At 40.0% G+C, this 23,348-nt stretch overlaps 1 protein-coding gene across 10 annotated transcripts in view; it reads left to right on the top strand.

Annotated features, from left to right (window-relative positions):
* INTS14 (integrator complex subunit 14) overlaps positions 1-23,179 on the top strand; it is a 32,038-nt gene extending 8,859 nt beyond the window's left edge. For all 10 annotated transcript variants that reach the window (XM_063698629.1, XM_019010666.4, XM_055362640.2 and 7 more), the window contains 9 exons: positions 2,088-2,243; positions 3,025-3,143; positions 3,552-3,694; positions 6,193-6,285; positions 8,453-8,597; positions 10,296-10,429; positions 17,127-17,245; positions 19,944-20,009; positions 22,301-23,179. In XM_063698629.1, the coding sequence (XP_063554699.1) occupies positions 2,088-2,243; positions 3,025-3,143; positions 3,552-3,694; positions 6,193-6,285; positions 8,453-8,597; positions 10,296-10,429; positions 17,127-17,245; positions 19,944-20,009; positions 22,301-22,552 (1,227 nt within the window). In that variant the 3' untranslated portion in view covers positions 22,553-23,179. The remainder of the gene's footprint in view (positions 1-2,087; positions 2,244-3,024; positions 3,144-3,551; positions 3,695-6,192; positions 6,286-8,452; positions 8,598-10,295; positions 10,430-17,126; positions 17,246-19,943; positions 20,010-22,300) is intronic.
* Positions 23,180-23,348: the final 169 nt, after the last annotated feature.

Here is a 23,348-nt window from a genome sequence, read left to right as displayed (position 1 = left end):
TTGCCAGGCTGGTCTTGAACTCCTGGCCTCAAGTGATCCTCTGGCCTCAGCCTCCCAAAGTGCTGGGATTACAGCTGTCAGCCACCACACCCAGCCTTAACCAAGGTTTTAGACAGCTGTACTGTGTCTTTATTATTTAGTAAAGTCTGTTTCATTTTGACATTACATGAAATATTTCATTATCCCATAGCATCTGAAAAAGCCGGCAGAGGTAAATCATTGTATAGCAATTCTTGGTACCTAGAAAAGGAAATTGCCTTGTAGTCAATTGACTGTCATGCCAAAAGATGACATCCTTCCAGGGGACCTCTATTAAGCATTCTTGGGCTTTATCAGTAAGTGCCAATCTTGATATTTCACACAGTGTCACCACTTAATACTGCCTTAAGGGCTGGGCGCGGTGGCTCACGCCTGTAATCCCAGCACTTTGGGAGGCCGAGGCGGACAGTTCACAAGGTCAGGAGTTCGAGGCCATCCTGGCCAATATGGTGAAACCCCGTCTCTACTAAAAATACAAAAATTAGGTGGGCTTTATGGCACACACCTGTAGTTCCAGCTGCTCGGGAGGCTGAGGCAGGAGAATCACTTTAACCTGGGAGGCAGAGGTTGCAGTGAGCTGAGATCACACCACCGCACTCCAGCCTGGGTGACAGAGTGAGTCTCCGTGTCAAAAAAAAAAAATACTGCCTTAATGGCCTATTATTATCAAGTTACTGGACTAGGCTAGGGAGAGCAAAAATAATCCTCTCCTGGGATGCATGGGAAGTCTGTCCCCCACAGGATCATTCTGAAGCAATGAAGAAAAGGAAAATGATTTTGCAATTACTATCCATTGTTGGTATATTTTGTTGGTTTTTTCAAATTACAGGTTAAGAATGCGTTTTAAAGATCTTATATATTTCTGGTTAAATAGCCTTTATAAATACATATTCTAGCCAGGTGTCATTTTAGTTGACCAGGCGTAGAGTTTGTCATCTTTGAAAATAAAGTGGCAAAGTTCAGACTACTGTGCTGGTACTTCCTAGGAGCACGTGTGAAATGAATCTTCATTCTGTATTTGACATTGTTATGTTAGGTACCATCTCCTTATCTAAGAGTTGGGGTTCTAGTTTTAATACAGTTAAGTAAGAATTGGTTGTGAATGTTTTTGTCCTTTTTTAAGTGTTCAGGGGCAAGCTTTTAAAAAATATTTTATTAGATGAAATAGAGTAAAATGCATTGATCTTAAGTATACAGTTCACTTGAGTTTTGACAAATGTATACACCTATATAACCACTACTACAATTAAGATATAGTATTCTTTATCCTATAATGTGGAGTGGGGTTCTAGCACCTCACAAAATTTTCTCATGCCTTTTTTTGTTTTTTTTTTGCAGGGCCAGGTTGAGGGTTTATTTTGTTTTTCCAAACAGGGTCTCACTCTGTTACCCAGGCTGGACTGCAGTGGCATACTCACTGTAGCCTCGACTTCCCAGGCTCAAGTGATCCTCCCACCTCAGCCTCCCAAGTAGCTGGGCTGGGCCTGCAGGCACGCACCACCATGCCCAGTTAATTTTTGTATTTTTTGTAGAGGCAGGGTTTCACCATGTTGCCTAGGCTGGTCTTGAACCCCTGGCCTCTAGTGATCTGCCTGCCTTGGCCTCCCAAAGTGCTGGGATTACAGGTGTGAGCCACCATGTCAGGCCTGTTTTTTTGTTTTGTTTTGTTTTGTTTTAAAAAGACAGAGTCTCTCTGTTGCCTAGGCTGGAGTACAGTGATATGAGCATGGCTCACTGCAGCCTTGACCTCCCAGGCTCAAGTGATCCTCCCAGTGTGCTGGGACCACAGGTGCATGCCACCACTCCTGGCTAATTTTTTTTTTCTAAGTTTTTTTAGAGATGGGGTCTCCTTATGTTGCCCAGGCTGGTCTCAAACTCCTAGGCTTAAGCAGTCCTCCTGCCTTGGCCTCCCAAAGCACTGGGATTACAGGCTTGAGCCACCATAGCCAGCCCTGGTGCCCCTTTCTAGCAGTGAAAACACTGCTAAATGGGACTGCTTTAAATATGTAATTTAATGTACAACCTCCTCTCTCTCTTTTTACAAACAGGTTGTCCTGGTGACAGACGGCTGTCTTGGCATTGGTAGAGGGTCACTGCGACATTCCCTAGCCACTCAAAATCAACGAAGTGAGAGCAACAGGTTTCCACTACCTTTTCCTTTCCCATCTAAGTTATATATCATGTGCATGGCGAATTTGGAGGAGGTAATACCTTTTGCTAAGTTTTTAGTTTGATGAGGCATATTTTACAGCTTAGTTTATTTTTCAGTATATACCACTAGTGCTATATTGTATATACTGTAGCATTGAACTCCATTGGTTTCAGCTGAGGCTGGTATTTTATTTGAAAAGATTCTGGGTCTCAAATGTTCTTTGAAATTTCAGTGTTGCCCCATCTGGGGAACATAGCTGGAGTTGTTATCCATCCTGCTGATGGGTGCATAAAGGGTCAAGGTGTTCTTTTTGGTGTTGTTCATTTGCCTTATATAGAATTCTTATGTCCATTCCACCAGAAATGTTGACAGGAGTGTGCTTTGACTTTGACAGAAGAGTAAAGTAACATTATTCTGATACACGTTTTATTAAACACTTAAATTTTTGGTTTTCCCATTCATTTGGGAAGGTGGTTTAACCTTTTTTCCCATCAGTTTTTCTCTCTGTAAAATGTAGATAATGATGGTTCTCACCAAAAGACGTTAGAAACACTTTGGAGGGAAGATGTTGTGTAAATACTGTGGTCACCTCTGAGAATCTTTGCAAAACTACTCCTGAATGAAATAGCTCTACCTGTGTTATTTTACGTAACATTCCTCTTTGGTAACCTTGAGTCAAAATTGTTGTAGTTATTTTCTTCTCACATTGGCTATTAAAAAAATCATCTGTTATTTATTGCCTATGTTATTGTAATGGCTTTGACCTTGGTGTGCTGAGAATAATCTGGCATTTTGTGCCAGCCACTTTAAGGGTCATCTGTTTTGCTTTATAGCTCCAGAGCACCGATTCCTTGGAATGCCTTGAACGTCTCATAGATTTAAACAATGGTGAAGGGCAGATTTTTACTATTGATGGCCCCCTGTGCTTGAAGAATGTACAGTCTATGTTTGGGTGAGTATATGCTTAGAGCTCTTTTGCCTTCTTTACAATCCAGTATTATAATTTGACATCCAGGAAGACTATCTGTTTTACTGTTCCTAATTGTGTCATTTCATTTTCCCCAAGTTGTACATTTTTCAGATAAAGTGGTGGGTAGTAATGGTTTTTTAAAGTAAATCTATACTGTCTGTAGATACTGACTTCCTTATAATGACTCAGCAAAATTTCAAATTAACTTTCTCTTGGGCTTTTCAGAATTGAAATTTCCTCACCAAAAATGTCAGATTTTGTTCTGTTTTACAGATGGTCAGATCTTAGTTTTGGAACCAACTTGAAAGGAAAACAACCCTTGCGTCCTGAAAAATTAACTTTATGTGTATCATATTACTCTTCCTATAACTATTAATTATCATATTCTAGAAAACTGATAGATTTGGCATATACGCCTTTCCATGCTGTTCTCAAGTGTGGCCACCTAACTGCTGATGTACAAGTCTTCCCCAGGCCAGAACCTTTTGTTGTAGATGAAGAAATTGATCCTATCCCTAAAGTCATTAACACAGGTAACTTTTTAAAAAAACTTCTTTCTTAGTTTCTCTATTATCCTTACTTTCTTCTGACTTGTGACTTTTACTCTCTTCTCTGTCTAGGAAGGTTGAAAAGAAATATATATTGTGGTACAGGTTGAGTATTCCTTACCCAAAATGCTTGGGAACAGAGGTGCTTTAGATTTCAGATTTTTTGGGGTTTGGGATATTTGCATTTTACTTAGTGATTGAGCATCCTTAATCTGAAAATCCAAAGTGCTCCAGTGAGCATTTCCTTTTAGCTTCGTGTCAGCTTCATGCATGTGTAATAGTTGTGGATTGTGGAGCATTTCGGATTTCAGATTTTCAGATAGGGGATACTCAACCTGTACTAGGGTGCTGTTGTCATCAGCACTTTGGATTGGAAGATTCATTACCTAAGGGGTGGCAGAATATTGGTCTTGTATGGTAAGGTCATCAGTTGATCTCCAATCCTAGATCATTATAACCACGAATTATTAGAGTTGGAAATCATAGCCATATTCACTAGCATTGAAATCTTTGAGGTGATTCTTAATAGACATACTGAACTTAATTAGTATCATAATTAAGGTCATATAAGAAGGGCTAGCTTCTATACTTTGCAGTATGACTCTTGATATGTGACCCTGGCAAGTCTTCCTCTAGTTCTTATTGGCTAGGTAGGGAGAATCAACCAGATGGTCTTGGAGTTCTTGGATCTGATATAGTGTACTCTTCTAGCACTGCTGCTTATATTATGACTGAAAGAAAGTGATGTACCACAGCTTTTATCTGGTTCGTGTTGCCAATACTATGCTTAACTGAGACTTGCAAAGTGAAGAGTCAAAAATAGCAAGGAGCAGTGGAGAGGAGACTTGCTTCCTATTGGTGGGTGGACTCCTTGAATCTTAGGTGCATGTTAAATCTTTTAGGGCTGGATATTATCAGTGTTTCAGTCACCATTACAGCCTTGATGTCCAGCATAGTGCCTGACACTTAGTAGGTGCCCAATAGATAATTGTTCAGTCAATAAATGATTAGAACTAAATGTTCAGTGAATGCTCATTGTTTGTGGTATACAGATTTTTAAGGAGTGTTGGAGTGAGGGGCTGTGAACAGTCTTTTTACTTTTTGTGCCTTTAGCTTCTGGAAGCAAGGCATCCATCTCTTCTACTGTGACTAGACAGTAGTACATTAAGTTGTACCAAAAGTCTTGTTGCCTTCATAACAGTTAGATTCCACTTCCTTCCCATCCTTTCTCGATGAGTAAATTTGAATAGGTCTTTTCTTTCCCATATAAACTCTTAGTGGAAGATTTTTCTTGCAGCTAAACTGCTTTAAAATAAAGTAGACCTTTTTCTACTCAAATGAAAAATATCTAGCTGCTTATACTAATGCATTTATTACTCAGCTAAGGGAGGTAAGCACAGCAAATCTCCAGAGAAGCACACTTCCTAATGTATTAGAAATATGGTCGGGCACAGTGGCTCACACCTGTAGTCCCAGCAGTTTGGGAGGCCAAGGCGGGCGGATCACCTGAGGTCGGGAGACCAGCCTGACCAACATGGAGAAACCCTGTTTCTACTAAAAATACAAAATTAGCCAGGCGTGGTGGCACATGTCTATAATCCCAGCTGTGCATGGGAGGCTGAGGCAGGAGAATCACTTGAACTCAGGAGGCGGAGGTTGCAGTTAGCTGAGATTGCGCCATTGCACTCCAGCCTGGGCAACAAGAGCAAAACTCCGTCTCAAAAGAAGAAAAAAGAAATATAAGGTGTTCACCATGATTCTGATTTTTAAAAATTCTTTTGAAAATTTGGGTATTAATCTAGAAGAAAGACTGAAAAGCACATCAATAAAATATTAATAGAGATTTCCTTTGATTATGAATAATGAGTGACTTTTTCTTCTTTATAATTTTTATTGTTTTTTAAGTTTTTATATTATATAATTGAAATGTTTAAGTTCTTTTGGTTACAACATTTATTTTTATTTATTTTAGGTTTTCAACAAATACTTTTGGTCTTTACTACAGCATCTATAAAGCAGAGAAATCATTGTCATATTTAGACTGCTTACCCTAGTTTTGTAGAGAATACAGTTCTTTCTCAGAGAGATGTTTTTAATACAATAGCTTTATTTTTCAAAAGCTGATTGTAGTTGCTGTGGAAGTGTTTGACTATGATGCCCCCTGGTGACCTGAACATCCCTGACTACACAGAGGGATTAGACCTTTCAGTTTTTGCCTTGGCTGGGGTCCTAACCTTATAAAAATAAAATTTAGCTGATTTTGTCATATAACTTAGACTCATTAAATAAATGACAGTTATCATTATTTCCTGAGCAGCTTAAAATGCAAATTATTAGACAACTCCATAGACAAATCTAATAACTTTCCCAGTCATCATATTTGAAACCCCAACCTAAACAGTGCATTTGTGAAATGTAATACACAGAAAATAATGTACTTTTCCATAGAATGAATTAATTCTATGTTGATTCCTTCATTTCAGATTTGGAAATAGTGGGATTTATTGATATAGCTGATATTTCAAGTCCCCCAGTTCTGTCCAGACATCTGGTCTTACCTATAGCACTTAACAAAGGTGAGTTCCTATTCCACTGATACGTCTGAAGCGTCTTATTAACTAAAGTTATTCTTAAATCTTAGATAGTAGGATAGCCCATTTTGCAGAATTTAGGGGAAAGGAATAGTTACAGAATTGGATTTTAGAAAATGGAATATTGCCTAATATATCAAAAAAATAATTCTGCTTTACATGGTAGAAACATTTTGACACATATTTACTGTGTGTTGGTTTGTGAATTTACAGTGGAGGTCCTCTTTAGAGATGAGAATGCTTAGTCCCTCATCCAGGGCTCTGCCTTTCCTAGTACTAACATGCTGAGAAAGCTTAAGTAGTTATCAGATGGTTACTTGATAAAATGTGCAAGTCAAATACAGCTTTATACACGGAAGAATCACATCTGTTCTTTGTTCTACTGGTGCCCAGCACATAGTAGATAACTCAGTAAATATTGTTGAATGAATGGGTGAATCCAGGCCCTTGTGAGTCCTCCTTACTGCAGCATATATCTCTAGGAACTATAAAGTCATCTCCTCAAATTCAGCATCTCTCTGGAGAATGCTAGACTCTAACTCTTTAAAATTATCTTTTTCAGGGGTGGCACTGTGCTGTGGTGGGTATAGAGCAGGAGCTTTTGTCCCTGACTGGCTACAGGTTCAAATCCTAGTTCTACCCTTAAAATTATCTTTTCCTCTGTTTTAAGCTGACCATCCACTTTATATTTATCAGCTTTCTCTAAGAACTGTATGTAGTCAGTCAGGTTTTCACATACTGAGTAATGACCACATTCCATTTATACCCAGGTTATCTCAGTTGGAGTATTGAATATTCTATAACCAATCACATGTTCACAGACAGAATCTTGAATATATACCCACAGATGGCTTTATAATCACTGTGTTGATAATTATTATTCTCAGAGAACAGCCAGATTTCCCTTAGTTCTAAGGCCCTGGGGAATTCTGCATGCCAGTATACTTACCAAGAAAGAAATTAAGCAAAATAAACCATTTATATAGGGGAATAGTGAAAAGAAAAATACAGGAAGGTGGCCGGGCGCGGTAGCTCACACCTGTAATCGCAGCACTTTGGGAGGCCAAGGCGGGTGGATCACAAGGTCAGGAGATTGAGACCATCCTGACTAACATGGTAAAACTCCATCTCTACTAAAAATGCAAAAAAAAAAAAAAAAAAAAAACCCTGGGCGTAGTGGCAGGCGCCTGTAGTCCCAGCTACTCGGGAGGCTGAGGCAGGAGAATGGGGTGAACCTGGGAGGCGGAGTTTGCAGTGAGCCGAGATCGTGCCACTGCACTCCAGGCTGAGCAACAGAGCAAGACTCCATCTCAAAAAAAAAAAAAAGAAAAAGAAAAATATGAGAAAGCAGAGTAGGGCCATTTTGTAAGGGCTGTTGAATTTTCTAGCTAAACTGGGCTAATTCTTCCTGTTGAATTAGAAAGTCTTTGAACAAAACAGAGCAGACAGATATTTTTAGAGGGAAGTTAATTGTAGGAAGATTCATCTGTCAGCAGAGTGTGAGAGAACCTGGAGAATCCAGTCAAAAAGCTTGTAGAGTAATCATTGTTTACCTTTGGGGACTCACATGCATGTGCTGCCCTAAGCCTGTTGGTTATGAATGCACTTGACATCTCTGTATCTAATTCTGTTTCAATGGGTGCCTGAAGCTTCCAGATAGCATCTAACTAAACATCCTAGTGGAACTGTGGAAAATGGATTTTTGTGTGTAAGCTTTACTGAGATATAATTCACATACCGTATACTTCACCCATTTAAAGTGGTTTTTAGTATATTTGCAGAGTTGTGCAACCATCACCACAATCAATTTGAGAACTTTTTTATAACCCCAAAAAGAAACCCTGTACCCTTTAACTATCAACTCCCAGACCCCTCCCCCCATTTCCCCTACCCCAAATAACCACTAATATCCTTTCTGTGTATATAGATTTGCCTATTCTGGATGTTTTATATAAATGGAATTCATATAATGTGTGGAAACTGACTTTTATATAGATATTGGAAAACTGGAATGAGTTTTTCCTGCTTGTTATAATATTCCCTTAGAACTCTACGCTATCCCTTAAAGGCTAGAAACATCCAAGAGTATAAATTGGGGTTTGGGGTTTTTGTAGGTAATTTCAGTCTGACCTGTTTTCTCTTTTTTTCACAGAAGGTGATGAGGTGGGTACTGGCATCACTGATGACAATGAAGATGAAAATTCAGCCAATCAGATTGCCGGCAAAATACCCAACTTTTGTGTCCTGCTCCATGGTAGCCTAAAAGTGGAAGGAATGGTAGCGATTGTTCAATTAGGGTAGGAAACTTTGTATACATTTGGTTGAATGAAAGGGAAAATCATTTTACAAAGTGAAGTATTTTGCAGACTTTTCTGAAGGAAATAGAAAGGTCCTTGTCACTTTTTTCCTTTTCCTGCCACACACTTTTCCCACCTGCTACTACATTCCTTTTTTGTTTGTTTTTTTGAGAGGAGGTCTTGCTCTGTCCCCCAGGGGTACAGTGGCATGATCACGGCTCACTGCAGCTTCAGCCTCCCAGGCTCAAGCAATCCTCCCATCTCAGCCTTCCAAGTGGCCATGACCCAGGTGTGCACCACCATGCCTGGCTAATTTTTTTTTTTTTTTTTTAATTTATAGAAGTGGGGTCTCACTGTGTTGCCCACACTGGTCTTGAACTCCTGGGCTCAAGGATCCTCCCACCTTGGCCTCCCAAAATGCTGGGATTACGGGCATTGAGCCACAGTGCCTAGCTGCTATTACCTTCTAAACTACTCTTTTAATCATCCCCTAGAATAAGTGTGGAGTGAGCCTTTTAATTACATTGCCTTTATTTTATATCCTTTCTCAATTTTCCTCTTTCTAATCCTATCTAGAATACCTGGGTTCTGGTTATAGCAATGCTACTAACTTGCTTTAGGATCTTAGGCAGGATTCACAGGCTCCTCATCTATAAAATGAGGGGATAGAATGAAACAAAAAAAAAAGATGCTAATAACATTGAGCATTTTATTATGTGCCAGGCACTCCTCTAGGTATTTTACATATGTTAGCACATTTAATCCCTCATAACAACACTATATGGGAGGTATCAGCATTATCCCTATTCTATAGATGAGGAGACAGGCTTAAGAGAGGTTGTGGAACTTGCCCAAGGTCACACAGCTAGTAATGAAAGAACCATGATTCTTACCCATGCATTCTGACTCCAGAGCCTACTCATAAACATTCTGCTGTGTTCCTTCCCTGTGAGGAAACCCCGTTAGCTTTTACATTTTCTGAAGTCTCAAAATCTGCAAAACCATCTATTTCCCTTTCTATAATACATATTGTTAGAAAAAAGGAGGTCACTGATCATTTTCTGGCCACTACCTGGGGTTGGCTGGTATAGATCAAGAGTTAGGATTAATTAAAGGAAGCATGGCTCCATTTCTGCTACAGTTAAAATTAGCTGGTCCAAAAAGAGGAATGCAGATCTTACTAGGTATTAGTGTGCTATATTTCTTGGCACCCAAGCTACTTGTACTGGTCTGAATATGAGAATCATCTGGGACCCTTTGAGAAACTGGGGACAGAGTCTCTTTTACACAACAGGATGATGGCCTTGAGCCCTGTGGTAGAAGGGCTTCTCTTGGTGCTGCTGTGAGTGACTCAGTGAGGCAGGTGACAGGACCTGTAGGTCACAGCCGTTACCCCTCCTCATCACCTCTCCAGCTACTTGCTGCCCTTTGTGATTTGTTTTTTCTCTTTCAAGATTGCTTTTGATTTCCATATCCACATGATTTTACCTGAATAATAATAAATGTCTCAGAAGAATGGAAATATTAGGGGACAGCAGTATGCATTTTCAGGTTTAGGGTTTTGCTTTGGTAAAAGTAATGTGCCTGATTTCAAAGCTGAAGCCTGTGTCTCTCGAGAGAAAAATACAGGCTAGACTTATTTAACTTGACAGTCTCAGGCTTGATGTTCTTCTGATCTTCCGTCTTCTCTCCATCTAGTCCTGAATGGCATGGAATGCTCTACTCCCAAGCTGACAGCAAGAAGAAATCAAACCTCATGATGTCTCTCTTTGAGCCTGGCCCAGAACCTCTCCCATGGCTAGGGAAAATGGCACAGTTGGGTCCTATTTCAGGTATAATCCAGATCAGATTTTACTTATCCTGACTTTGTTTTCATTCTGCTGTTCTCAATGTCTCTGACTGTGCAGTCAGAGAACTGATTGATCTCCCTTACTGGTATGCCATGGTCTCGGATGATGCTGGATGTGTACGGGGAAAACTTGAAGAGAGTTTGATGTTTGAACTCCTAAATTTTACAGCTCAGGAGAAATCAACATTTAGATTGCTTTAAGTAAATGCAAACTCTTCAACGGCTTAGAATGAAAAACTAATCTCCATAATTTTTTTTCTTGGTGTACTATAGTTCAAGTAATTTCCTGTCATTCCTAGATAATGTAATCTTTCCTTCTTCTTGAAACTTTTTCTGTAGCTTTCCTGACATTGCTTCTGGTACCGATTTGACTTTTTCTTTGGCGGACTTTTCTTTCTCTCATCGTTTTGTCTTTTCTTCCCCTTGCCTCATGGTTTCCAACATGTTCTTTGCCTTCTTCTCTTTGGTTATTCATCTCCCTTGGTTATTTTATCAGCTGTAATAACTTCACATTTCCCAAATCTATAACTCTAGTCTCACCTGATCTCTCCCTGGAATTTGCATATCATATTTCCAGTTCCTAGTTGGATCTCTACACCTGGATATTCTGTCCCAGTCTCAAGCTCAGCTGTTTGTTACAGACCTATTGTCCCGCACCCCTTTCTCCTCAAACTATTCCTCCTTCTGATTTTCCTCCTCCTTTTGATTAAGTCATTTGTGCTGCTAGCTACTCGGGTTCCAACTGTAGTCATCTTTGACTCATTTGGGCCCATTTCAATTTCAGGAACATCTACCAAGCAACCTATCCTGTGCCAGGCCTAAGGGATAAAGAGTTAGCTGGAGTTGTTCAAAGTCTAGTGGAAAGTGGAATGATCACAGACTGGCACAAATCAGAGTAAGCCTGGAGGAGATGATGATGAGCTCTGCCTAGAGGACTCAGGAGAATCTTCACAGAGGAGAAATACCCTAGTTGAGTTTTGAAGAAAAGGAGGAACTTGCTGAGCTAATGAAGGGAAGAAAGGGCATCCTGGGCAAACAAAACCTACAGAAAGAAAAGGAAGTGTGGCACAAAATGTGAGAGTGGGTGTGGGAGGGGCAGATGGTAGATTGGAGATTGGTAGTAGCTAGAGTGGAGCAGGCCTTGTCTGAAATGTGAAGAACCAGGAATTTATCTTGCAGATACTGGGAAACCACTGAAGAGGAGTAATGTGATCAGATCCTTCTGGCTACAGTGAGAACAGGGGGATACCAGTTAGGAAACTATATTTTAGGGGCTGGTGCCCCCTGCACTTGTACAGTATGGCCATGATCCAAGTGAGAGATAAGAAATGTGTATTTAGAAAGATATCTCTGTGGAGTGTGGATTTGAAAAGGCAAGGACCTGTGGCTGAAAGTTACTGTGTTAATCCTGGAAATGTGACGATGAGAGCCACACCGTGGCAATAGCTGGGGGTAAAAGATATTTAGGAGGTAGGATCAATAATGTTTGGATATGAAAATAAAGGAGAGAGAAGTGTTAAAAATGATGCCAGGTTTCTGGCCTGGGCTGCGGGGTGAAAGATAGTACTATTAGTTGAAATAGATAATAGAGAGAGAAGAGTAAATTTGGGAAGAACATATTTTGTTTATGTTGAGTTCGTGCCTATGAGATACAGGTGGAGGTGCCTAGAGACAATTCTGTAGAAGTCTGAAGTTTAGGGGAGAGGGCAGAGTTGGAGATAAAATTTTAGGTTGTAAGCCTATCATAAATAGTTAAAATGGTGAGAATGAGGGAGATTGCTCAGGGCAGTGGTTCACAAATTTTGAGTTTTTGTGTACAAAAATAAACTTGGAATAAATACCACATGTTCTCACCCATATATGGAAGCTGAAAAAAAATGAGCTCATAGAAGTACAGAGTAGAATCTAGAATCATGGTCATTAGAGGTTGGGAAGGGTAGTGAGGAGAGGAGAATAGGCAGAGGTAACAGATACAAAGTTACAGCTGTTAGGGAGGAAAAAGTTCAGTAGTCTGTAGCATGGTAGCCTGAATATTGCTCACAATAATTTAGTATATATTTTCAAACAGCTAGAAGAGAGGATTTTGAATATTCACAACACAAAGAAATGATAAATATTCAGCCTGGTGTGGTGGCTCATGCCTGTAATCCCAGTACTTTGGGAGGCCAGGGCAGGTGGATCACTTGAGTCCAGGAGTTTGAGACCAGCCTGGCCAACATAGCGAAACCCTATCTCTACCAAAAATACAAAAATTTGCTGGGCATGGTGGCGTGCACCTGTGGTCCCAGTTACTCAGGGGGCGGAGGTGGAAGGATCGCTTGAGCTCAGGAAGCAGAGGCTGCAGTGAGCCCTGATTGCGTCGCTGCACTCCAACCTGTCTGGGCCTCACAGAAAAAGTTTGCCAACCTCTGACTAGACTATTGTGATGGTTTTCACCAAAGATGCCTATCTATAATCTAAGATAGTAGTAGCATTCAGACTCCTTTCTGATCTGGCTTCCAACATAGCAACACTTGGCTTGTTAAAATTGTTCTTCATTCCAGTTGAACTGCTGTTCACTCTGCCCTGTGTTCATGTTGTTTTTTCCTCCTGGATCTGTTCTGCTTTTCAGTGTGGATAATAATAGCTAATATTATAATGAACTTAACTTTGTGCCAGGCACTGTGCTGGACATAATGAGCATACTATCTCATTTAACTCTCACAGCAGTCTTGGAATTGGAATTATGATAAAAAATAACAATTAATAATAAAACTTACCTCAGAGGGTTGTTGAGCAAAACATGCAAAATAGCACTATTGTTTGTACCAATCCTTCCTACTCCCAATTCTGTTCCTAGAGACAACTACTTTTTAAAACTTATTTGTTTCTTTTGGTATTTATTTATATTTCTTTTTTTTTTTTTTTAATTGAGACTGAGTCTCACTCCATCACCCAGGCTGGAGTGCAGTGGCGCAATCTTGGTTCACTGCAACCTTCACCTCCCAGGTTCAAGCAATTCTTCTGCCTCTGCCTCCCTAATAGCTGTGACTACAGGCGCAAGCCACCATGCCCGGCTAATTGTTGTATTTTTAGTAGAGATAGGGTTTCATCATGTTGTTGGTCAGGCTGGTCTCAAACTCCTGACCTCAAGTAATCCACCTGCCTCTGCCTCCCAAAGTGCTGGGATTACAGGTGTGAGCCACTCTGCCCAGCCTTATTTACATTTCTAAATAATATAGGTATGTCCCTATTTCTGTCAGGGGTTCCCCCATTTTATTATTATTATTATTTTATTTATTTATTTTGAGATGGAGTCTTGCTCTGTTGCCCAGGCTGGACTGTAGTGGCGTGATCTCAGCTCACTACAACCTCTGCCTCCTGTATTCAAGCAATTCTCGTGCCTCAGCCTCCCCAGTAGCTGGAACTGCAGGTGTCCACCACCACGCTTGGCTGATTTTTGTATTTTTAGTAGGTACGGGGTTTCACCATGTTGGCCAGTCTGGTCTCAAAACTCCTGACCTCGAGTGATCCGCCCGCCTTGACCTCCCAAAGTGCTGGGATTACAGGCACGAGCCACTGTGCCCGGCCTCCCGTCTTATTATTTTTTATTAATTTTTTGAGACAGGGTCTCACTCTGTCACCCAGGCTGAAGTGCAGTGGCACAGTCTTGGCTCACTGCAGCCTTGACCTCTCAGGTGATCCTCACACCTCAACCTCTCATGTGGCTGGGACCACGGGTGCATGCCACCATGCCTGGCTAATTTTTTTGATTTTTTTATAGAGACAAGATCTCACTATGTTGCCAAGGCTGGTCTCAAACTCCTGGGCTAAAGCAATCCTCCACCTTAGCCTCCCAAACTGTTGGGATTACAGGCGTGAGCCACCACACCCAGCCCTTTTCCCCCATTTTAGATGCCATTTTTTGACTTTTTAAAGGATGAATATTTAGCTCTATTAACACCGCCATCTCCCACCCACCTACACAAGATGCACATTTTCCCTCCTACTATCCTCCCAATATAGTTATAATGTTCTTTTTGGTTAAATCAGTATTCAGTCCTTGTTACGTGATGTAAATGTTATTTACAACTAAGCTATACCAATTTGTATTTCCTTTGTTTTGCAACTTTTTGTCCCCTAGCTCAGTCCCAGTTATTTTTTTTCTTTGCTTGTTTTCTATATAACTAATTCCTCCCTAAGTAAAATACATTCTTCAGGTATTTTGTCAGTTTCCTTTTTTTTTCTTAGCGTCATCTTCCATCCTCCTGCTTCATAAATGGTATGGTTATTCCCCAGACCTGTTGCATAGGTGTCGTCCTGAGTCTGCCCTTTACATCTCTCCTATGGATCTCCTGTTCATAACTCCTCCTGAAAAAAAGGGTACATGGGAAGTAAATATTTTGAAATCTTGTATATTTTGAAAATATATATATGTTTATTTCATTCTTTATATTTAATGATTGGTTGGGAATTGATTTCTAAGTTGGAAGTCATTTTCCCTCAGAGTTTTGAAGCATTACTCTGTTGTCTCTTCTGGAGTCCAGTGTTGCTACGGGAAGTTAGTGCCGTGGTGACTCAAAGACCTTTGACCCTGAACTGTATTTTCTCCATATTCCTTGGTGATCTTCTTTGTATCCCTGGTATTCTGAATTTCAGAATGTTGGTCTCTTCATTGATTTTGCTAGGCACTCAGTGGACCCTTTCCATCTGGCAATTCATGTTCTTCAGTACTGGGAAGATCAATTATTTCTTTTATTTCCTCTTTCTGTATTCTCTGTTCTCCTTTTCTGGAACATATATTTGTGATTTGTGTTTGTAATTTTCTATCTCTTTCTGCCCATTTTCCCATTTTTAAAATTTTTGTTCTGTCTTCTGTATCTTCAAATTTATCTTATAACTTTTATTTTTTGTTTATACTATCTTTTTTAAATTTCTTCTTTCATAAGTGTAATATTTCCTGTCTCCTAAGCCAGTTAGTTACCACATATAGGCTCCAGACAACTAATGACAGTACAAAATAGGCTCTGATTAGATGTTGAAATGTTTGGTACTGATACTAAGTGCTAGGGGATAAAAGGGTCTACAAAAACCACTATCTGCCAGAAAAACTTGAAACAATTTCATGGAAGGGGTAAGATAGGATCTGGACTTGGAATATAGGTAGGTAAGTTTGGATAAGTAAGGAACAGCAGTGTTGAATGGTGGAAAAAGTGTTGGCTTTTGAAGCAGGCCCAACTGAGTCACTGTGAAACCTTGTATAAGTCCAACCTCTCTGTGCCTTAGTTTCCTCATCTTTAATGGGACTAATAACATCTTCGCTCTAGAGTTGCTGTAAAGAGAGAAGTTGAATATGTAAAGTATCTTGCACATAGTTGGAATTTAATAAATATTCTTTATTCTGTAAGTTCCTTGAGGCTGAAAAGTATCTTCTCTAGGCACAATTCCTGGCACAGTGCTTGCTACGTAGTGGGGTCTTACTATAGATAATGAATGAATAAGTGAATGAGTAAATGAGTGAATGAGAAGGGAGAGCATTCTAGGCAGTGAGGAGTAATAGAAATAGCAGGAAAGTTGGAAATGAACTGTTGTGTGGGAAAGGACTTGCAGGACCTTAGCCTGACTCAGAAGGTTTATATATTGACAAATATTAATGGAAATACGTCTGGAGAGTTGGGCCAGTATTTTATGGAGGAGTCAGGGCTGAAGAGGGTTGACAAAGGAAGTGTTGGTCCAATATCAAGGTGTTTCAATTAATGACCAAATCAGGGATAGAGAATGTCTGGCTCAATTAGACAGACTGGTCTAATTACATTTTTCAACACGAACTTTTGGGCAAGAGATTTAAGTTCTCTGAACTTGTAGGAAAATGACTACTGCTCTGTCTACACAAGAAGTTGCTAATAATAATAAAGATCAAATACACCATTAGAAGTATGCGTGCTTTATAAGTTTGTGGCAGTTTCATAGACTCAGGAAGCAGGTACAGAGACAAACCTTGTTTGTTCACGTAGCTATAAAACCAATGTGGCTTTACATTTTTGGAAGCAATAAACTAATAAGCCATATTGGGGTATGCTTCACCAATAAAAGTATTTCTTGTCTTGCCCTTTGCCTTAATTTGGCTATATATAGTTTTCCTTTTTAATTATTTTAATGCCTAGACCTATGCTGTCTAATCCAGTAGCTACTGGCCACATTAAATTTAATTAAAATTAAATACAATTTGAAATTCAGTTTCTCAGTCACACTAGCCACAGGGCAAGTGCTCAGTAGTTAGTAGCTACCACATTAGACAGCACAGATATAGAACATTTCCATCATACAGAAAGTTCAGTTGGAGAGCACTGGGTTAGACTATATAGAATTGCAGTATATATATGTGTGTCTATGTGTATGTATATATATATATATTTTTAAATATGTATTTGTTTTATCCTTTGACCTTAATTTATAAATCAGATAAGTGAAGCTTGTTTCTTTAAAAACATTAAGCTGTTTTTCACTTAAATGGGCCTCCTACATCAGTGGCTTTCTATTGAGAACAGGTTCTCCAACCTGACTGAAGTTAATGGATTTTCTTAATTAACAAAGTGATAGGATATCAAAGATTGAGTGATTCAAAGAGCTTCTAGTCTAAATGGAAATGTAACTGATTGTGTTTTGCCAGATGTCATTTCAAGAATGTCTTTTCTTTTAAGATGCTAAAGAAAACCCTTATGGCGAGGATGACAATAAGAGTCCATTCCCCCTGCAGCCCAAAAACAAACGCAGTTATGCCCAGAATGTGACTGTCTGGATCAAACCCAGCGGCCTGCAGGTAACATTACCATTTATGTTGCTTTCCACTGGGGACAGGAGACATTTGGGTAGGCAGGCAGGCATTTTATTTGATTTTCTTTTCCTTTGATACTTAGTAATTCATTTACTTCTAATGTTTGTCATTATTTCCGAAAGGGATTTGAGATGCCCTACAGTAAAACATGTATATAGCAAAATCATTTTTTACAAAATTTAGAGCAGTAAGAATCCTAGAGGAAGGAGGAAGAAGGAAGACAATTGTGCCAGGAACCCAAGGCAAAATAATAACTTTACGTGAGTGTTTTGGTTCTGAGCTTCCTGTTACCAAGGTCAGTTGTTCTTGTCTAAAGAAAGGAAATTTGTCAGTTTGTCTAGAGAGACATATTTTCCTGGCATTGAATTTTAGTGTGAAATTTTCTATATGGTGAGGCATTGAATAACATAATGGGTATTGTCTTTAACAACAGTTTTGGAAAAGATGTAAAAGTCTTCATAACTATATTTCTTCCATCCCTTCAGTAGAACTCAAGCCATAGCATTACATTTCACAAAAACACTTTCATAGGAAGTTATGATAATATGATTATCAAGGAATGATGCTCTCAGGCATGGTATTCAGGAACATTTCTCCTTTCATCAGCAAAAAGTCATTTATACCTGTTTTTAAAAATCACTTATTGAAACTTTTTTCTCCTTTGAGCACCTTTATTTACATTTGTTCTTCCAGTAAGTTCAACCTAAACCAAATGAGATGAGACAGGCCACTTGGACAACAAAAGTAGTTTCTGTTGACTGCGCAGTCTCTGAGCTCCGTTTCCATGGAGACTGAACCACATCCTGCCAAGGCTAAAGTGTCAGGGGCCTCTTTGTTGGAAAATCAGGGTCTTCTATTTTCCTGATATCCCTGACCCCAGTGCTTCCTTGTCAGAGGGATATTAGAACCACTTTCACCACCAGTTATAGCTGAACTTTTCTTAAATTATTTTTTTTAATTTTTTTTGTTTGAATCTTCACTACTATCTTGGGTTTATTTTTCTTATTCTGGTAAAATATACATAAAATATACCTTCAACCATTTTAAAGTACACAATTCAGTCCCATTTAGTACATTCACAATGTACCATCACCACTCTCTAGTTCCAGAACATTTTAATCACTCCAAAAGGAAACCCTGTGCCCATTAGGAAAGTCACTCCACATTCCTTCTTCCGGGCCCTGGCAACCATTGATTTTCTTTCTGTCTCTATGGACTTACCTATTCTAGATATTTCATGTAAACAGAATCATACAATTTGTGGCCTTTTGTGTTTCACTTCTTGTACTTAGCATGATGTTTTCAAGGTTTATTCATGTTGTAGTACGTATCAGTACTTCATTCCTTTTTATGGCTAATATTCCATATGTCTATATGTATATGTCACATTTTGATTATCCCTCAGTTGACGGACATTAGGGTTACCTTTTGGCTATTGTGGATGATGCTGTTACGAACATTCATGTGTAAGTTTTGGTCTGAACATTTATTTTCAATACTCTTGGGTATGTATTTTAATGGGAATGGGATTGCTGGGTCAGACAGCAATTCTCTTTAACTTATTGAGGAATTGCCACACTCTCTCACAGCAGCCACACCATTTTACATTTCTGCTAGCAGTGTATAAGTGTTCTAGTTTCTCCACGTTCCTACCAATACTCATTGTTTTCCTTTTATTATTATTATCATATAGCTATCATAGTAGGTGTGAAGTGGTATGTCTTTGTTTTTGCATTTCCTTAATGACCAGTAATGTGCATCTTTTCCTGTGCTTATTGGCCATTTGTGTATATTACTTGGAGAAGTATATACTCAAGTTCTTTGTCCATTTTTTAATTGGGTTTGTCTTTTTGTTGTTGGGTTTTTTATATATTCTGGATATTATGATCCTTAGCAGATATATGATTTGCAAATATCTTCTCCCATTTTGTGAGTTATCTTTTCACTCTCTTTATAGTGTCCTTTGATACACAAAGTTTTTGGTTTTGAAGAAGTCAAATTTTGTCTCTTGCTTTTGTTGTTTGTGCTTTGTGCTGTCTTAACTAAGAGATCATTGCCAAATCCAAAGTCATAAAGATTTACCCACTGTGTTTTCTTTTTCTTCTTCTCTTTTTCTCTTGAGAAACACATCTCACTACGTTGCCCAGGCTGGTCTCAAACTTCTGGCCTCAAGCAATCCTCCTGAGTAGCTAGGATTACAGGGGAACACCACTGCACCTGGCCCCTGTTTTTTTCTAAGAGTTTTATAGTTTTAGCTTTTACATGTACGTCTCTGATCCATTTTGAGTTAGTTTTTTGTATATGGTATGATGTAAGGGTCCAACTTTATTCTTTTGCATGTGGATATCCAGTTGTCTCAGCACCAAATGTTGAAGAGACTATTTTTTCCCCATTGAATGGTCTTTGCAAAAAAGTCCCTGGCAATAGATGTATGGGTTTACTCGGTACATTTTTATGAGGCAAGTTCGTTTCTGTCAGGGGATTTATTTTACTGTCAAGCCTTTTGAAGGAGGGAGTGTTTTACTAATGTTGAACTGACATTAACTCAGAAGGGATCCTCATCTTCACATTGTAGCTGTGTTCTCATTTTCATTTCTTTAAACATTTAGATCCATTCTTTTATATTATTTCCCTTTTTTACCACAGAATTCTAATGTTGGATTTTTTTTTTTACCCTTAACAGACAGATGTACAGAAGATTTTAAGAAATGCAAGGAAACTACCTGAAAAAACACAGACATTCTATAAGGTGAGACAGACAGAAGAGGATGTGCCCAAAATATATGGTTCACGACAGTAAAACTGTGAGATGGCAGTGTGAATATGGGCAGGGGTTAGAGATGTATGACTTGTGCCTCAGTTTTTTCATATAAACTCAGTAAAAGTGATAGGTCTGTTCCTTCCGTAAAATCCAAGAATTGGAAGAATTTAAATGGCCTAATTCTGTACAGGTGGAAGGTTTTTCTGTGTTGGGGCTGCTGTGAATGAATGACTGATGGAAGCAGCTGAGAGGACCTGTGGGTCATAGCTCTGAACTCTCCTCATCACTCCTATATGGGTATCCAGGCCAACCCCAGGCAACCAATGTATGTGGCTTCCTGGATGGGGAATTGCCCAGAACATTCTTTTTTTTTTTTTTTTTTTTTTTTTTGGAGATGGAGTGACACTCTGTTGCCCAGCTGGAGTGTCGTGGTGCGATCTTGGGTCACTGCAACCTCTGTCTCACGAGTTCAAGTGATTCTCCTGCCTCAGCCTCCTGAGTAGCTAGTACTACAGCACGTGCCACCACGCCCAGCTAATTTTTGTTTTTTTGTTTTTGAGACAGAGTCTCACTCTGTTGGCCAGGCTGGAGTGCAGTAGCACGATCTCAGCTCACTGCAACCTCCACCTCGTGGGCTCAAACAATTCTCCTGCCTCAGCCTCCCAAGTAGCTGGGATTACAGGTGTGTGCCACCATGCCTGGCTAATTTTTGTATTTTTAGTAGAGACGGGGTTTCACCATGTTGGCCAGGCTGGTCTTGAACTCCTGACCACAGGTAATCCGCCCGCCTCGGCCTCCCAAAGTGCTGGGATTACAGGCGTGAGCCACCGTTCCCGGCCTAATTTTTGTATTTTCAGTAGAGATGGGGTTTCGCTATGTTGGCCAGGCTGGTCCCGAACTCCTGACCTCAGGTGATCCACCCAAAGTGCTGGGATTACAAGCGTGAGCCACCCCACCTGGCCACCCCAGAACATTTTTATTGCACCAGAGACTCTGCTTCTAGGAATGATATCTAACATTACACATTTACGAATTGCAGAGGAGATGGCCCTGCAGAATCATATGCAGCTAATCCAGAACCATTGGTGAAGAGACTGTTAAGTTACAGGGGGTGGGGTAGAGTGGGGAACATTTAGGTTTGCTCCTTGATTCTCCCCTATTGTTCTGGTGTTTGGCTGGAATTAAATTAAGTGCAGCATAAAGTATGTCATTTGTGTCTTAGCTTTCTAATTCTAAAATGTGGCACACACAGCCAGCCTCAGGCTAGCATCTTAACCAGAGAAGATACATGCTACTTTGTCTGGGTGTTATCTCATTACCTTTATGTCACTGTTGTCTTCAAACCTAATTATGTAGCAAGCTGGTGAAATAAAACAGCTTTAATCAGAGTTCAACTGGAGAGCTTCTTAGCCAGCCAGGCCCCTCCCTAACTGAAGCCCATAATCCACACAGTCCATCCTCCCTGCAGAGCTTCCTACAGTCATCAACTATTTACTCATGATGACACACTTGTTTGGCCTTCTTCTTAACTTTCCACTTTTTTAACAGATGATAGTAGAAAGATGGTCAGAGAGCCCATTTCTCTTTTCTGGTTTTATATAATTCTACATATTAGAGCTCAAAAGGGCCTAGGGAAAGTGCTTCAGCCTCTGCAGTGGGTAAGGAAGGGGTTATTCTCCTCATTTTATAAATGAGGCCTTTGAGACCCAGAGAGGCTATACAACTTGCCCAGACCACTCCACTAAGGGGTTGTTGGGGCACTTCATATTTCTCTGCTTCTATCAGTAACCAGCCTTTGTTTTTGTTGGTCTTTCCACTCTGACTCCTCCAGGACCTCCTCTGAGCCTGTTTATTGTCTTAGCCTGAGGCCCCACCACAGTGGCATCAGAGGGTTAAGAGCCTTTTCAGATTGAGGGCAAGTCTTTTCCGTACCTAAATAACAGGGGAAAAGTACTCCTCCTTAAAAGTTAGGAGTAACGAAATGATGGATGCAAAGTGCTGACTACCACATGTGGCATAAATGCTCATTAACTGTGATGATGACGTTGTTTCATTCAGCTCACTGTCTTCCTTAGCCTGCTTCTGGTCACCTGCAGAGGAACCACTTCCCAGTAAAACCATCACATTCTTGTTACTGGCATCCCTAAATAAACATTTGTTCTCATATAAAATTGCTCCCTAAAGTTCAATCAAGGAGAACTTATTCTAAGCTGAGCACTTAGAAAGTATGTGTTAGGAACACGTTTCAGGAGCATTGGTGATTTTCTGTCTTGTTTCAGGAGCTGAACCGTTTGCGAAAGGCCGCTCTAGCCTTTGGTTTCCTGGACCTGCTGAAAGGGGTGGCTGACATGCTGGAAAGGGAATGCACACTGCTGCCTGAGACAGCCCACCCTGATGCTGCATTCCAGCTGACCCATGCTGCCCAGCAGCTCAAGCTGGCCAGTACCGGCACCTCTGAGTATGCTGCTTATGACCAGAACATCACACCTTTGCACACAGACTTCTCTGGGAGCAGCACTGAAAGAATTTGAAACTGACTTTTGGAGCTTTCCTTCTTTTTTCAACTGAAAATGATTTAGGTAAAAACCTTTCCAGTATGTTCACTTCTCGAATAGCCACCCAAAGACCTTCCTGAGGCTGCCTCAGAAGCACCACTTGCTGTTTTGAATGACTCTACTAGTATGAGAAGGATGTGAAGGTGGTTGGCTGGTTGGGCTTTAACTTCCTGGGATTCATAATTTTTAAGCTTGGAAGATAGCTGCTGTTCCCATGATGGGCACATTTCCTGAGAAGCTTGAATGACTGATGAGCATAGAGCACCCCTGCCTTCCTCAGGAAACCTGACCGGCAAGGGCTCTCTGGCTTCCTGAAAGCTTCGCCTCTTCCCTCGTTTATATCTCAACTGTAAGGGCATTTTCAAGCTTCTGTTCATGGAATGAGCAACTCAGACTGTCTGGAGCTTGCTGAGTACAAACACACCACCACTAAGTTTCAGAACTTTCCTTAGAACTTGGGCAAAATGTGGTGGTAACTCTTAAGTGCTTTTGGTATCTCTTGAGATTCTAACTTTTAAAGAGCAACCATTAATGTGTAAAATGATTCCAGTTTCTTCAAGGTTTTTTTTTTAATGAAAATAAAATATTTGATTTTCTAGAAAATGGTTTCACTATGAAACTAAGGTCCTTTGCTTTTGGTCTGTCTTATCACTTTAATATAATTTCAACTTTCTAAGTGGCATAGATTCATAAATCATGAGGTTTCCTTATTTCTGACACTGATTAGGCCTCATTGCCTAAGCAAGGTTCTGGCTAGATAATCCTGACGGAA

The sequence above is a fragment of the Gorilla gorilla genome, chromosome 16 (genome assembly GCF_029281585.2).
Source record: "Gorilla gorilla gorilla isolate KB3781 chromosome 16, NHGRI_mGorGor1-v2.1_pri, whole genome shotgun sequence".
Lineage (NCBI taxonomy): Eukaryota > Metazoa > Chordata > Mammalia > Primates > Hominidae > Gorilla > Gorilla gorilla.
The sequence above is the reverse complement of the archived record's forward strand: the minus strand, read 5'-3'. Positions and strand labels throughout refer to the sequence as shown.